Consider the following 17,709-nt stretch of genomic DNA (forward strand, 5'->3'; position numbering starts at 1 on the left):
AAATTCAACAGGTAAATTAAAAAAAAAATATGTATATATATATATATAAAACAAATCACACCATTCAATGGTATCAATCCTTGAGGGTACATGCCAATTCATTGTTGAGTAAGCCAGATAAATACTTAAGTCCTAAATACAAAAATTTCCCCAAAGTAAAATAAAAATAGTCTTTTAAACAAAAAACTCACAACATTCTTACAATGAAGTTTAATTTAGATCCTAAAACAAATGTAGGACTATGTTTCTCTTCAATTTTTACATTTTACATATTAAGTTAATACCAAATCTCTTATGGTTCTTGTTTTGTTCTTTTTCTTTGAATATTCTGAAGAAAAAAGGGTATAAATAATGCTTCCGATAATTCCCATCTTCATTTTCCTTGAAGTATCTTTAGGAACTGGATCTATTTTGCAAGAATTACTCCAACCCAAATTTTATAAAATATGAATAATTCATCTTTTCTTAACCACTGAAATTAGCAGACATCAGGCCAAGATTCTCTCCTTAGTCCAGCCACAGGCAGAGCAGTAGACAGAGATTTAAATGTTATTTCAGAGAATAAAATTATTCACTTGCATATTCTGACTTAAGGACTGTGAAGAACATAAAAAAGTTGAGCTGCATTATTGAACATTTCAACCATGTGACAACAGAAGGATGGATAGCAGCTGCTTTATTACTGCACATCAGGTGCAGCACATCAGGCTCCATTTGGGAAGGCACACCTGTGTCCCAGCTGGGCCCCACGGGCCAAGTTCTGTGCTGTGTTTCTCAAAGGTGCACCCCATCTCCCAACAATGCTAACAACAGTTTCTTGCCAATTAGACTAATGTTGTCTAAACACTTAATTTACAATCACACAAGGAACATTGACATGCTGAAACTTTTCCTCTGTGCAAAAAATGATTATGCACAATAGCACAAACATAGTTAGTTTGCATTGCTCCTAAACGATAAAATAATTAGCTGAATAAATGATATAAGCCATCCACCCACAAAACAGTATGCAGATAATTTGTTCTACCAGTGGGAATGCTCCTCTAGTGTCTTCACTGGTTCAGTGACATTTCTCGTGTCCCAGAATTTCACCTTGCAGTCATCTCCACAGCTAGCCAGGTAGTACTGTTTATTGGGATTAAAGTCCAGGTCTCGTACCAGCTGTCCATGTGCATTTTCTATACAATATATCTGCCTGTAAAACATTAAAAAAAACTAAATGCTCTATAAAAAGCTGACTGCACTCCACCTACAGAAATCTGTTTCCCTGGCAACTTGCATAATCCCCTTAGCACCCACAGATCTAGAGTTCCCATTGCTATTGTAGAGTTCAGGGAATTCCCAGTTGTTAACAACAGTGACTTGTATACATTTCTCAGCTTGCTTTGACACTTTGCTCCTTCCATGTTTGTTTCCATTAGGATCATCTTGAGTTAAAAGGAAAGGAAACAGTAGTTCCAGATGATTCTAGCACAGCTCTGTAAAAACTGTTATAAATGTCTGCTACTAAACCACAACAGTTTCAGGTAAGAACTTCATCACCCCTAAGTAGTTATACTAATTCCCTATTTATGACATGTACTTCAGTAGGAAAAGCTGAGATGCGAAGGTTGCAACAGATATCAACGACAGCTTTTTATTACTGCTCTGTATTGAATTTACCTTCTTTAGCTTTTGCATTTATCACTAATTTACCTGTGGCTCTTAAACTACTCAGCCAGACACAATCTCATCCATCTGGACCACTTTAGAAAACATCTGTAGTACTGGTAACAACCTAGCATGTCTATTCAAAATATCATGTGCCATCAGTTTGTGTCCCTAACTTGCCTCTTAAACTTACGGATTGTCTGGTTTTTCCTGTTTTTCCACTACTGTATGACCAGTTTTCACCAAGCCACCAATATATCACCTAAAGTTCTGCTTAGACTTGACCATCTCCTACAATCTTCACTGGAATTTTTCAACACTTCATGAGCTTTTTGTTTTTCTTTAAATGAAAAATGTTTCTCTTCAGCAAACATATTGACCAAAACTTCCTATTTCTTGTGAAAACTACATATGCTTATGGTCTTCTGTCATGATCAGATAGACTCTTGCTGTTAATACCTAACTACTAATACAAAGCAAAATAGCTCCAGAAGGAGAGATTCAAAGTTATCAAGCCTGTACTAAACCCTATCTTGACAGCTCTGGCTGTCACCAGTGAAATTACTAAGATATCTAGCATCAACACTCTTCTCAGAGTTTGAGAGGCTAAGGATATCATTCAGGTATGCCTTTCTACCAAGTATTCTAGGAGTGGAATTCAAGTTTCCACTTATTTTTTTTAAGAATATGTATATGGCAAAAATACTAAGTCTCAAGCATGCTTGCTGTGGTAAAAAACATCTTTCCTCCTTCACTGCACCTTTCACTTCTTTCTTGCATTGCTTAGAGATGTATTTTAGGGCTTAAAAATACTACTGTCCATTGTATATTCAGGACTACTCACCATGAAAGACTTTATGCCAACTTAACTATTATTCTGAACATTTGATCGCTTTCCTCCCCAAATATGAATATTCTTTTTGTCACTTTTTACCCTAGCTACAGCAATAATACATACACTAAATTTCCCACTTACACCGTAGGATTAATGCCACACCACATTAACATTTTCCCCAGTTATTGGCTCCACTTTCTCATTTTATTCTTCTTATATATTATTTAGAATTTAGCCTTGGAGTCTGAATTTTCCTGATAAAGTTCTCTCTCTAAATCCAATCAGCCTAATGTCTGTCTTCTCTGCTTCACAAGCTCTTCTCTGATTAAGACTGCTTCTTAGTCTAGTCCAGGACTCTTCCTGACAATCTTTTTTTTCCTCTCCTCTTCTTTGTTTGCTATGTCCAAAAGAATGTACTCCCTCTGTCCTGCAGCTATCATAACCACACTCTGCAGGAGCAGCTATTCTAGCTGCTTCTAGCATTTCTCTTCACTTTGCTGGTAGAACAGTTTTCTGCCCTTGATTCCTCCCTCCCCCTTCTTTTTATGCTTCTTATACTGCCACAGTTTATATTGCTCTGACTTTAAACTCCTACTTCTAGCCTAACTAATTATTATTAAATAGTCATATAATAGACATATTAGAGCCTAATTGAAGATGAGACTTATTATTGCACCTACTTTTTGAGTATATTGCAAACAGCTCTTTGGCATAGGCTAGTTATCAAACTGGTTTAAGGACAAACCAGTTTTAAGACCTTATTTACTCAAAGCTTAGTTAAAGTAAATACAATAGTGGGTTTTGCTTCTGTTAACTAAGCTACCCCTTTCACTGAGGATCCAGACTACAATATCCAGATAATTTAGCTTTCATAGAAGTTACTCAGAGAATTCCTTTAATGCAAGATAGAGATGCTTCTTCTAATGAGATGGAGCATGAAACAGACTTGACAATATTTAATATTCTCTCTTCAAAACACAGGCTTTGGTTAAAGATCTGCATGCTATATGTTAGAAATACGATTACAAAAACATTATTAAAAAAGCAATTTAAAAAATTGATAAAACCCCTTCTCCTTTGTCCTCTTTTTCCACTCTTGTCTTTATAAGGTATCTTTATAAATCTAAGTATACACGTTACATAAAATTAGATTTTTATGTATCATTTTACAAGGCAAAGAACAGGATATTCAAACATGATTTTCAAATGCTTCACATGAAGTGACTTTTAATTATTGCATTTTTTACTTTCCTTCATTAAATAAATCTTTTTGGCAAAAACACAAAGACTAGCAAACAAGGGATTTATTGCTACAACTCTGAGCTGGCAGGAACCACTGAACTAAATTTAAAGTCATCGCCCTTTAAAGCAACAAAAGTTATTACAAGACATCAGTCTTCTCAGTTTAGTGATAAATTACTAAGTGCTAAGGGGATAAAGTGTACTTTTAAAAAAGCTTGAAGAGGCTTTAGTAGTCATAGCAACAGATGTGCACACAACATCACTCCTTTGCTTATCAAAATCACAAATATACAGGGGGAAAATGCCTTGTTAGGTATATTAAAAGCTTTTATTTGGTTATGATTTTGATTGATTCAGTGATTTCTTATAACTGGTACGCTACAATCATAAATATGGTATAAAACACTTTGTTAAAATTAGAAGTGAGGAGCGAACTTTGAATTGCCCTCAAAGATTAAAGTCACATTTAAATACTATGAAGATGGGTCACAGCATAGTCAGGATTGTTGTTAAAGCATTTTCAGGTTGAATTACAAAACAGCTTCATTCAGGTAATTCCTAGGTATTGAACAAGTCCTTGTGAGACTAGTACATGGTTCAATAAAACTCAATATACAAGTTAGAACTGAAGCTGAGAGGGAATACCAGAGAAAACTCTCTGTTAAATTGTAACTATATCAGCTATGCAAGCCTATTTCTTTTATAAACTATAGGTTTGCCACTTATCATTTCAAAATGAAAAAACAAAGCAAAGAAATTATGCTAGGAGAAATGCAAAAATCTACCTCCAAAGGAGACTGTCTTTTCTAGAGAACATGACTGCAAGCTCTCCTTACCTCATGCTGCGTGTATCCCAGCCTCGGACAGTGGTATCGTTGGCTGTGGCAATCTGGGTACAATTGTGGTGTGGACTCCATCTTCCCGAAGTAAATTTCAATTGTCCTTTCCCTTCCAAGGCTGTGGAACTAGAGAGCTAAAATAATGGAACAAAGCTGGCAATGTTTCTAAATGTAACACTAAAATGAAATTAGTTGCAATGAAGACAAAGCCGCTTAACAGCCTCTTGCTCCAAGTGCAATGGACTACCAAATCCAAAGACTGAAGAAAAAAACCACAAAGAAACAATCAAAGCTAGAGCTGATCTTCTATCAGTAATTTTTAAAAAGGCTTATGCAGTGTAATGTATGCCAAATTATTACTGCACTATTCTATAAACTAAAACAGTTTCAGATCATTGTAGAAACAGCAGATAGACAATATGGGCACACTGCACAGATCTGTAGCTGACACACACACACACACATGCATTTAGCCTCATTAACAGTCTTACAAAATTTCTTTCCATGTCAAAATGCCAAATTTTATCTGTAGTAACAGAATTATGGTGTCAAAGACTTTTTTTGATAAATGTATAGCAGCTCTTAAAAATAAAGAGGTCAAGGCCCAGGTGTCCATGTCACCACATACATGCCTACTAAAAACAGTAGATACTAGATTATAAATCTACAATCTGTGAGATAAAAAGGTTTCAGTTCCAAAAACAGGCTTGCACGTCCTAGAGCAGGCAGCTCTGCATCTCCACAGTTAATGAAAAGAAGGTCCAAAGTAATCAACTTTCTCTTTGAAGTTGTATACCAAGTTATCCTCCAACTTCATGTGAACATGGGGGAAATCAAAGCTGCCTACAGTGAAAATTACTTTTACTTCTAATCACTTATTGGAACGGTTAATAGCTGAAGAGGAAGAGGAAAACCAAAATATTTGCATTTAATCAGATATAAAATTTACAAAAAATTCAAGCAGCTACACAAACAGCAGATTTATTTGGGCATCTTTCACACAACTTTCATATTTCAAAATGTTTCACTATGAGGTATTTCACATAAGAAGATTACTGCACTGGATCCTGTTGGATCCTAATGCAACATCAATATTCTATCTAATAGTAGATTTCTCAGCACAAATACTGTGCTTTGATGGATGAAAAAGAACTAAAACATACAAACTGTTTACATAAACTTTAATTGATATCAACAGAAAAATATGCTGTCAATACTAAATGGCCTACATCTATTTGTATATTGTATAAACATTCATGTATGTATTTTGCTAAGTTTTTATTACTACAACTACACCAAGAATATAATATTTCTTTGGCATTATGATTAACAATCTAGAAATTACAATATTAGATTTTTTTTAAAAAGAGCATGGAATTCCCAGCATGCAAGATCATATATTGCTCAGGTGTTAATGAATAATATAACACTGTGGCCAAACGTACTCCTCTAACGCCATTCCTCCTCTAGAACAAATACTGTCTGAAAACCTTTCTACAACTCACAAGTTATTAATAAAAACAAAAAACACTGCACAGGACACTGGACACCTGATAATAAAATTAACTTTTTATTTTTTGACACATACTAGATTCCAGGCTCAACAGAATATTTATAGCTTGTGTAGGTCATTTCAAAAATTAAAGTAAGTTTCTTTAGAAAGCAGACTTGGCCATTCAAAGCTTAGACTGGGGGAAGGCAAGCCAATGTTATCACTGACAGTAAGATAGAACCAACAAAAGGAGTTTATTTTCTCAGGTATTTAAAAAATCTGCTCTTGAGATGGAAAGTATCATATATTCAAAACATGACTCAGGGCAGAGGGTCTTTGTCAGGAGTAGACTATAGTTTCTCCAGCATTTGAGACATATATATACATATATATAAACACACACATACATACACACACACACATATGTGTGTGCATGTGCATGTCTTTTCATTTGAACTTTTATAATATAAGCTACTGTAAAAAGATCAAATTTTTCTTCTTTGCAGTCAAAAGTTTAGAGTTGAAGCCAGCACACACATACTGTGATATTTCTTATCAACATATGAAAAAAATCACCCATATGCTAGATGGGCCAATTCATCCTTGCCTTCATAAGCAATTCATAAGTAAATTAAATTACATCTTTCTTTATACAGATGTCCAGCTCTATATACAGCCAACTTCTTAATTGACTCAGTCTTCTTTTACATGTCATCTATGGACCTGAAAGTTACTGCAAGGATTTAAAGGACAATTTGGAGATAAAGAAGAGAAATTTTCATATATAAAAAGGAATTCTTATGCAACAGAAGGAAATCGACAAGTTTCCTTCCTAGACATCCAAGAACTAAAGGAAACAAAATTGACAGCTCAGAATCACAAATGCAGGTTCAAAACCATCTGAGTTGTAATTTTAATTCATATACTGAATATATGGACAGGTAAGTAAGTGCTCTTTTTATCTTGAAACCTTTCTTTCACTTCTTTAAATGCAGAAAAGCTAACTACAAAAGGGAAGGAAAACATGACATAGGTGTATTTCAAACATTATTCTTGCATGAAGATTAGGATCTGTGCTGCCCAGGGAACAAAGACATGCAGGTGTGAGGGCCTCACTGGATACTTTAGATAAACAATTCATGGTATTATTTCATAAATAGAAAATGGGACTTACATTAAGGAAAAAGGAAAGGAATAGAGTAAGACTGAATGTCTACTTTTAGACAACAAAATTAGGAATTAGTTTTACAACGCACAAGGATCACATTGATTTCAGAAAAGAAGTGTGGAGAAAATTAAACCTTGAACAGTGTAAAATGGTTACTGGATTATGGATGTATTTTACACTAAATCTGGTGATACAAGAACAAAAATAGAAGGGAAGCATGATATTACACTACAGTTGCACAAGAGCAACACTTGGAAATAAGAAAAAAAAATCTTCTAAAAAAATTAAACTATGTAACATGATCTGACTAGAACTGTTTATGTTATCCTCAATTAAGGAAGGGGTTTTACAAAAAGAAAGTACTAAAATATGGGAAAAAATCTGTCCTAGGATATCCTAGATCTAGGACTGATTTCTGTGTATTCAAATCAAAGTAGCAGTGACTCCAACTTATTTTTGTCAAAATATCAAGGACTGACATTGATTTTCTTGCTTCAAAATTTGATTACATAAGGTCTGACTTGGAAAGATGAAAGGACAGGCAGTATCCTTCAAAAAAAACCCAAACCCCAACATATATTAAATGTTAAAGAGTACATAAGTTGTCTAGGAAAACCACAAGCAGCATGGAGACAGTCAACCAACTGCCCATGCTCTCTTCCAAGAAAAGAGCTATGTGGCCAAGAACACAACAGGAAACTACTTAGAAGAAAGATATATTAAGGGCTACACTAAGTAGACAAACCCAAGCAGACTATTTTGAGATTGACATTAAAAGGCATGAGTGTTTTTCTGACTTGTTATTGACAGAAACAGAAAGGTTGATGAGGATTGCAAATTGAGTTCAATTCCTCCAACTGCAAGAAACAGTGCCATGGAGTCCTTTCATAACTGTTCTTAACTCCTGAACCATCTTAAAACTATTTGCCTTTTCAAATAGCCTCATCATATTGGCAGCTCAGAGCTATTTTCAGAATAGCTAAGTAACAGAATTCACATATTTTTAAGTGCCGAGTTTCTGCATTACAGTAAGAAAATATTTTTATTCCTTAAACACAAGTTTTAAGAATTAAACTATAAGAATTAAACTAAATATCAAATTCATCCTCTGCAATATATATTGTTATTCCTATATGCTGATGATGCATTCCAAGTTCTGCCAGCAATAATTTTTATTATTTCACTCCTACTTCTATTCTATTGTTAAGGAGACCATTAAATAAAATTGATTCCAACACTATAAGCTGGTTTCTATTCTCATTCTAATCCACTAATTTCCTTTTTATTTTTCTTTTGACTGTTTTCTGCTCTCCTATAGTTAATCTGTTTATTCTAGTTGCAGTAATAATGGGGCGCTAAAAAATTCTCCACTAAATTCCACAAGGTATTTCCTGCCTTGAGAAATTGCAGCTATCTTGCCAAGAAAGTATCTCATGCTTATTCCTAACATCATCTCTATTTGGATCCATCACTTTTATCTAGATAGCCTGTGAAATCTTCCCCAAAATATATTCTGCCTTGCCTGGAATGCCACTGCTTGATATTATCTGTTTTTCTGAGCCAAGACCACAGGAATGCTCCTAAATAATCCAGATAGGAGAAGAAATCTAAAATAGTTTGGATTAGAATGATCAAAACCACATCTCTATTTGTCCCCTTTGTGAAAACATATGAAAACCAGAAAAAATATCTAGATTTTAATATCTCTATTTCATTCTGTTGCACTCATCTGCCATGCCAAACATACTGCATTTATCCAAGGAAAAGTTCTAGCAATTTGTTGACATCTGACCTCAAATCTGTACACAGAAATATTAACTGTCGTCTTCTCAGCAGATTCTATCCACACCTTGTGCACTGTCTGGGCTTCTCTTGGGTCCAGCTAATGATTATAAATGGCAAAGAATAGCTAATTTAATTGCAAAAGGTAATGATGCAGTGAGCATAAGATTAGTTTCACCCCAGAAGGTAATGTCCTCAAAACAATAATAAAGGGAATGATCAAAAGGACAGGAGAAGCTTGTCTTAATGTAAATACAGGCAAATTGAACATTGTAAGGCGGAAACAAGTTAGCAAAAACAAAACAAAAAAATACAAAACCCCAAACCAAAACCAAAATGAACCCAAAAAAACTCACTGAACTGTACAGTAAATTACAGTTAGCAAATGTTTCTTATCCCAAGCTAAATAGATAATTCAGAGAATGAACACACCAATAATTTTATTACCAAGAAGCTCTGAATCTATTGGGAACTGTAAAATTCAGGTTAATTTTAATGAAACAATGTGACTTGTAAATCACAGGCAGAAACAGAAAAGGAACCAAATAAGACTCTGAAGTTTTGATCACTGTGGAGAAGCAGAAATTTTGGCTGATACAAAATTTTAAAGACACACATATTTTCAGTTTTTCGTCTATATTATACCTGAATTTTAGACAAACTTCCATAAGCATGAAAGGTCCATTTGGTTTACCTCTTGCCATTAAAATGGCCTATAATATGTACCTACACAAAAAAGGGAAGCAATTGAAATGTGTTGTAAAACCAGGAAGACAAATGATGCACCAGTGTAATGAATACCACCTTACCTCTATTACCTGACACAGATACAATGGACCTCATCTTGCTTTTAGTTAACAATGATGATACTATTCAACTTGAACACCATCATGTGTTTTTTACAAAAAGAGAAAACAATTCAAACACACTGACATTTCTATTATTTTAATCCTAGGCTCTTGATTAAAGTTTTAGTTACAAGCTTCTTTATTTATAACAACACACACACACAGAAGTATACTGTTATTTTACTCATCAGTCTATAGCAACATGTACATTTTGTAAAGATGTTCTCCCCTTAGCAATCCCTACGGAATATCTAAATTTACTAGTGTTGAGGAAAACATTCAGTGGAGGTAGCTTGGGGTGCAGCAGCAGTGCCAGCTGCAGACTGAGCTCTGGATGGTGGAGAGAAATGAGGCAAGGGCTGGGAAGAAGTGCTGACCATTTGCACAACAAAAGGCACAGGGACCAGTGTCACAGTCACTTGACTCAGAGACACAGCAGGATCAGAGGATTGAGAAGGAAGACCCCAGGCTTTTGCTGCTGCACACACTGGGAGGGTATGAAACCCCAGGATTTTCATTATTCAGGGTCCCTCATGAGAGGCACCAGCCCAGGCTGTTGTTTTGCTGCTGCATTGTGATTAAATGACTTAAGGGATGGAGAGGACTGAGACACTGCTATGGGGAACCTGGTGTGTGAGAGTGGGGCGTGAAGGGAGTCCAGCAGGGTCCTGTCAGCCCACTGGAGCTGCCCAAAGTCTCTGCCCATGGGAGTGTGACTGCCTGAGTGACTCCTGGATGGTCAGACAGGGACGTTTCCCCAACACCAGCTACATCCTGCTGAGCCTGCTTGAAACAAAAGAGTGACTCCTGGATGGTCGGACAGGGACATATCCCCAACACCAGCTACATCCTGCTGAGCCTGCTTGAAACAAAGCATGTTAGGTGATAAGACATCAAGTGGCTAAGAGATTCCAAAAACTGACGATCTTTCCTCTTAATGAACAATAAAGACAACTTTTCTTGTCATTTATGTAGCCTTAACATGCTAATTTTTTAATGTGGCAAGACCTGATTTCTTTGCTTTAGGCTGTTCTATACCTGCTTTCCAGGCAAAAAAAAGCTCTTTTTATTAATATCTCAAGGAAGTCCCTCTTTACATTCTGATCCAAAAACATTAAAATACAAATCATGTGCTTTTTAGAATTATATTATGCATGCAACAATCCCTTGTAAACAGAATATTCACAGAAAGGAATCCATTTCACCAACAGCTCATTAGCCTACAAACACTTCTTGTCCATGGTGATAACCAAATGGAAAATATATTTACCACTTTCCTCTACTAATGCTGTCTGTTTTATAACCAACCACTTCTCAAAGATTTCTCTCACGTTCTACATACTACAGCAGCAAAAGTTGGGGTAGAGTGTTGATTTATGGAGAAGGGTTTTACTCTTTTTTTCTTTTAAAGAGAAAGCTAACTGTGTAACAAAACTTGCTTGTTTTTCTTTATTGCTCTTTGTAACTGACAGCCCTACATATTTTTTGCAATTATAAAACTGCTACAAAACTAAAGTTATTATTTTTCAGCCATATATAGAAGTAAACAGGAAGTTAATCTCTTAGTAAGGAGGTAATCTTCGAAGATTTCAGAAATGCACCACAGTCACTTCTAGTCCTAAAAAAGCCTATGATACTGGACTTAAGCTCATCTTAATTTTCATTACTGGAAAGTTTAGCACAGGCCTCTTAAAGAGATGCTTATGCTTCCTTCAGTCTTGTTCAGCTGGACTCCAGCTAGCTCATGAATCCAGAGACATGATTAAGACAAATTTGCAGACAAAAACTCAACATTCAAAAATTGCAATAATTCCAGTCATCTCAGAAGTGATTCATTGGGCTCAAGATTTTGATGCATGGAGATGTTTTCTGATAGTCGAGTTGCAATGAACTTTCTCTATCAAACTTTACCAGCAGTGTATGACTTGGTATTGAAGTAAGTATCATCTAAGAACAACTCAAAATTGCTGGAGCAGAAGACTGATTATGCTAAACAGTTATTCTCAGGTGAAATTTTAATCACAAATAATTCTTGTTTACAGTGCAATCACATGAGATACTAGATTATTTTAGATGGAAATATAGAGGATCAGTCAAATTCAAGATCAAGCCTCCTGAGAGCCTGATTGTAAAATCCAAACAACATTCTTAACTTCTGCAAACAAAAGTTTCTAACAAAGATTTTTAAATGCTCTTATCTGAAGACGTCAGTCAAGGGTTGAGAGATCTACTTCATTGGGTGAAGTGGTTTGTTTGATACAGAATTTGACATTTGCATTTATTAATTTTCTTTTATAAAAATATAAACATAACAAATGTCCCAAGTTAAATGCCCTTAATTCCTTTATCACATACTTTTCCTTCTAGAGTCCTTTTGTGCCATCAACATTTGATGTAGTACAAGAATATTTTACAAGTACCAATTAAAAAAATATTCTACATAAGTAATGCCACTAGAAATACTGAAAGGAGCTCCAAGCTGAATGTTGCTTTGAGGATAAAAATACTGATTCCCTAAATCATGCTGAAATTACAAAATTTGGTAGTGTCTGTTCCTCTCCAAAATCACAGCGATCATAATTCTAGCAATAGAAGGAAAAGAAAACAGAAATCATAGTTGTCTGCACAAATATTTGTGTGATAGAGTGGGGGTTTAGTTTTGAGAAAAGAAATAGTATAAGGAAGACACAACATACAAAATTCTAACAAATAATTCTCAAGCAATATATAATGAGGAATAAAAACCCCATAAAATTTGGCCTTCGTTACAAGATTTCCACAGAGAAACTGATAATACACCAGACAGCATCCTAGAGGGAATAACAGAATGGTTTGGGTCATTAAAGATCATTTAATGCCAATCCCCTGCCATGGGAGAGAGTTTAGGATTAAGAAAAAATCTGAGAGTTTTGAGAAAATGGTCAAAGAGTGAAAATATGAATTAACATTCAAAAGAATTTCAGCAAGCGAGGACAAAACTGCACAAGAAGTGAAAGTAGGAGAAAGGCAAAATGTTAAGTTGTCTACTTCAAGGAGACATGAGGACCCATAGCAGAGAAGCAGTACCAACCCCAAAGCAGTTTTTCAATATTGCAGAAAGGTTTGTGTATTATGCAGACATTAGGAAAGAAATACTGACTAATGCAGGTGCAATGCAAATCCAGGGGATACAATGCCACAGACAAGCTCCTGGAGGTAAGCTGTCAGAAACTCTCAACATCAATTTGATAAAAACAAATACTAATTTGAAGCCTTGGAAGGCAACACCTATTGAAGTTGCAGATGAAAAAAAGAGCTAAAGTTTCTCATCTAGAGAAGGAACCCAAAGGGCTTGATTGTAAACAAAGTATTAAACAATATTATATTACATTGTCATCTACACACAGTCAGGTGGTATAAACAGGAAAGAGTTTATGGACACTGTCTTGACTAAGTTGAAAAATATGATTCTGCAGCATCCGGGAAAAAAAATTAACCACAACCTGAGGACAGGTCAGGGTTAGTTTGGTTTTTTTTAAGTGACAACAGATCAACTGAATAGTAATGTCCTTGACATAACAAGTTTCCATTTATAAGCACAGACACGGATCTAAATGACTACATGGAATCATTCAAAGTTTTCTATATAGATTCTATGATATGGCATAATCAGACAAAATCTATGCGGATGACACTTTTTATATATGTTCCTGAATAAGACATTTTTAACAGTAAGTGAAATAACCTGAAAAAACTGTATATTAGTAAATATTAAATTGAAAATTCAAATAAGTACGTGGCAAATAGAGAAACTTACATTACACTTATACAATCAAGAGTTGTAAATTAAATAAAGATCTGCATGCTATTAACCAACGTGAGTTCCTACACCATTATCTGAATTCAATAACCTTTGGCTTTACTAATCATCAGTTTCCACTTGGAAGACATTCACCAAATCAGCACTGCTTTATTCTAGATTACTCACTATAAAAGCAGTAGGACATTAAGGGGAACTCTAGAATAAAGAAAACATTTACCCACTAGCAACAGATACTAAAATACTACTCTTAAACATTCTTATTTAAGGCAATGGTAGAATATTCATTTCCCCCACCTACATTATAAGCAACAAAATACTTCTGAAGGAATAGTTAAAAGATTAGCAAGTTCTAGGCTAAGGAATGCTGTTGTTTGGACTATACTCAAGTATAGCATGTTTTGTTAAAAGAAAATTTCTTACCACAGCTTTGGCTGAACTTTCCTGCAAATCCCACAACAATATGTTGTTATCAGCCAGTGAAATAATCTTTTTACCATCTCCCATCGGCTCCCACATAACGCTGTAAAACAGAAAAACAAAAAAAACAACCCAACATTAAAATCCATCAGAATTTGAACTAGAAGGCTGTTTTAATTCTGTAGACCTAATCTATACCAAAATATGTTAAACCATATTCCTTCTGGTTTCCTTTAGATGAAATCCATCACATATTTGAAGTCCAAAATCTGCCATTAGCTAGCAATTTGTAGCAGTCATTGCACATACACAGAAATGCAACCAGAAACCTTGATGTACACAAATTTTAGAAGGCTTAGAAACCTCAGAGTTGTTAATATGGAGTCTTATGCATCCTTTTTGAAGGTGCACTAAAAATCATAAGCCTTAGTTTTGATTCAGCTCTGCAGCTGTCATCATGACTTAATCAACATATACTTTTAACCTGTGATTCACTTCATGCTATACAGGAAGGAATGCAAGAAATCAGTCCTCCTCTCTTATTCTGTCTATGAAAAGCAGAGTATTTAAGCCAGTCAGTATGGGCAGCTCAGCTAACTAACTAGGCACTCTAACACTAATAAATTTGCTGGAGGTAAGAGTAGGATTATAAGAATACTTGTCATTTTATAAGAATACGCTTCTATTTTTGTAATTTTGTAACACTTTTGTAACCAAGTTTTGCAGCCTCCCAGTAATCTTAGAGCCACAATATACCTGAAGGTAGAGATCACAACTTTAGTATCAACAAATATGAAATGGAGAAACTTCTTTCCATTTTAAGACTGAACCTTCAGCTATCTAAAAGCATTTGATACACTGTTTTCATCTTTGGAGCCTAGTTGAAGTCCCACTGCTTGACGTTTATCAGAAGTCCATGACTAGACACAATTTTTTTAGCCATGGATTTTGCGCAAGTTTCTCACGTCTTATGGACTAGTCACAAGCTTGTTTTGCATTTTGTGTGAATCAATTCAGTAACATTTAAGCCATGTTATAATTTATGGCTTAAACATCATCATGAAAGACTCTTGCCTATTACAGCAAAACTGTATGAAAGCTGCAGAGAAAATCACCCAACCCCGAATGGGGCCTTGGGCAGCACATACACTGTTTTCATCTTTGGAGCCTGGTTGAAGTCCCACTGCTTGAAGTTTATCAGAAGTCCATGACTAGACACAAGTTTTCTAGCCATGGACTTCTCACAAGTTTCTTAAGTCTCATGGACTAGTCACAAGCTTGTTTTGCTTTTTGTGTGAATCAGTTCAGTAACTGGATGGTTGGAGATTGAAATGTTATAACTTATGGCTTAAACATCTTCATGAAAGACTCTTGCCTATTACAGCAAAACTGTATGAAAGCTGCAGAGAAAATCACCCAACCCCGAATGGGGCCTTGGGCAGCACTCAGGCCTGGGCTGGGAAGAAGAACACATTCCCAGAGGGATCAAGCTGGAGGCCACATCCCAGGGCTGTCAGCTGCCAGGCTCACACAGACCCTCACACCAAAGGGTGGGGGGAGAGAGGCTTTGGGTGTGTGGTGAAAAAACCTTTGGAAAGAGGCAGTGACCGCCCATCCTCACTGCGCAGAGCTCAGCTGTGGGACCCCTTCACCCTGGGAAAGGTGAAGGGCATGCCATGGCCCTCCAAAAGGGGTCCCCAAACCCTACACCATGATGCAACAGTTCCACAGTGTTGCAAGGGACAACTTGCCCTCGCCAGGGGAGGCACATGGGCGTTCCCACCTCAATATTATAAACGTTTTTTAATCCATTGCATTCCATTGCTTTATGGTGGCAGTGGGTAGCAGGGGACCCTCACCACCAAGAAGCCAGATGAAGGGGAGCCACACAATGTCATTTGGACCCTTGGATGGCTGATCTTTCTATCTCACCCTGTTACTCTCTGTGCACTCCACCCCTGCACATCTCTTTTCCTATTTCTTTTCTCTTTTCCTATTTCTTTTCTCTTTTTAGTCTGTATTTTCTTTTCTCTTTCTGTATTTTCTTGTTTTCTCTTTGCCTGTTTTACTATAAAATAAGATATATCAAGTGTTTTGGCATCAATATATAACCTGGTTTAATCAAGTTTTGGGGTATATTTCAAACCCTTCTGGGTTTGATTCATTTTATTCACAGAGACTTAGTTTTCCTTGCTCTTCTGTGTTAATCTGGATTGTAACAGAGGGAATAGATCAAAGAAGGTTGCACAAAGAGATGCAGCCTTGGGTAACTAAGCCCAACATTAGGCAGCCACTAGCAACCTTCCTAGCCCTACACTTCACACTATGCATGCTTGCATTTTATTCCAGATTTTGCTTTACTCCTATATTCCTAAAACACTGGATATAACCTGGCTGACCCCAGATCCAAGTGATGGAACTTCATCTAATCTTCATCTTATGCTATAAAACACAAGGAAAATAGGAAGTTGCAGGTAAGAGAAAGTGACAAAGTATCTTTTTTCACACCATTAATACAACAAAATTCGTTTATTCTCAGCTGATACCTTCCTCTCAAATTACTCTTGCTCCTTGTGTAAACAGTTTCATCAGTTTTCATTCTGCACTTTTAGTAAAACAGGAATCACATATACAAGGCAGATGACTGCACCTGTTTGCTGTTTTGTAAAGAAAAATCTGGAACTGTAACTAAAAAGATGCATTGGCTGACTCCTTACCCACTGAACATTTCCATAAGGCAATGGAAAAGAATAAAGAAAGGCCTCACTTCTGCACCTACCTTCTGCTGGAAGCACGACCTGCATCCCTTACTGTGTTTTGAATCCATGAAAATCACCTACCTATAAAAGCCCATTTGTAATGAGTTTTCTTGTATTAGGAAAAAAACCCTACATTTAGCACATTAAGCTATCATCATGTTTTTAAATATGTTTCACCAAGAATATGCTACTAGAACAATTCTATGATTTATTTTAAATTTGGCTGTTTTGTGTGTTGTATTGCCAATCTTATTCAACAATAGAAACTTTTCAAAAGTAGGGTACAACTTGGAAAAAACTTAGAAGCAATTGAAAATGTGTTGATAATAAAAATTATGACATCCAGTTTCAATTATGAGTTCAACTACATTTTGTCTGTAACAATGAGAAGAAACCAACTTGCACTGCCATGCATATTTCAGAATTTCATATAGTTTTGCTGCAGACATACATCAATTAGATTCTTCAAATAGATGAAAATATTTTAAGAAAACATGAAACAGCATAAAGAAAATTCATGCATTATAACGTTCAAGTGATCATAGCATTCCACAATCCGGTTTTCCAAAGTGAAATTGAAAGATATCAGGATCATCACGTGGCTGAATAGGTAACTAAGAAATCTTCAAGTTGATTCTGATCACATTTATTTAAGTCCATCATTTTACTTACATATTGCTGAAAATATAACTGGTATTTGGTGTTGATCTATGTAGATATATATTTTAATTACAGACAATGAAATCTGATTTGACCACTTAACCCTTTAAGAGTCCTTTCAGACAGAGATCAGTATTTTATATGCCTGTTGATATATCTGTACCTTTCCTACACGAATCACTCAATTTTTAGTTGCAAAAGCTAGATCGAAAACA

General features: G+C 35.7%; 1 protein-coding gene across 2 annotated transcripts in view; it reads right to left on the minus strand.

Annotated features, from left to right (window-relative positions):
- EIPR1 (EARP complex and GARP complex interacting protein 1) overlaps positions 1-17,709 on the minus strand; it is a 77,669-nt gene that overhangs the window by 11,654 nt on the left and 48,306 nt on the right. For both annotated transcript variants that reach the window (XM_039715573.1, XM_039715572.1), the window contains exons 5-7: positions 14,079-14,178; positions 4,564-4,700; positions 1,028-1,195 (exon numbers count right to left, since the gene is read on the minus strand). In XM_039715573.1, the coding sequence (XP_039571507.1) occupies positions 1,028-1,195; positions 4,564-4,700; positions 14,079-14,178 (405 nt within the window). The remainder of the gene's footprint in view (positions 1-1,027; positions 1,196-4,563; positions 4,701-14,078; positions 14,179-17,709) is intronic.

This window comes from Passer montanus, unplaced genomic scaffold, assembly GCF_014805655.1.
Source record: "Passer montanus isolate IOZ18808 unplaced genomic scaffold, ASM1480565v1 scaffold34, whole genome shotgun sequence".
Classification (NCBI taxonomy): Eukaryota; Metazoa; Chordata; class Aves; order Passeriformes; family Passeridae; genus Passer; species Passer montanus.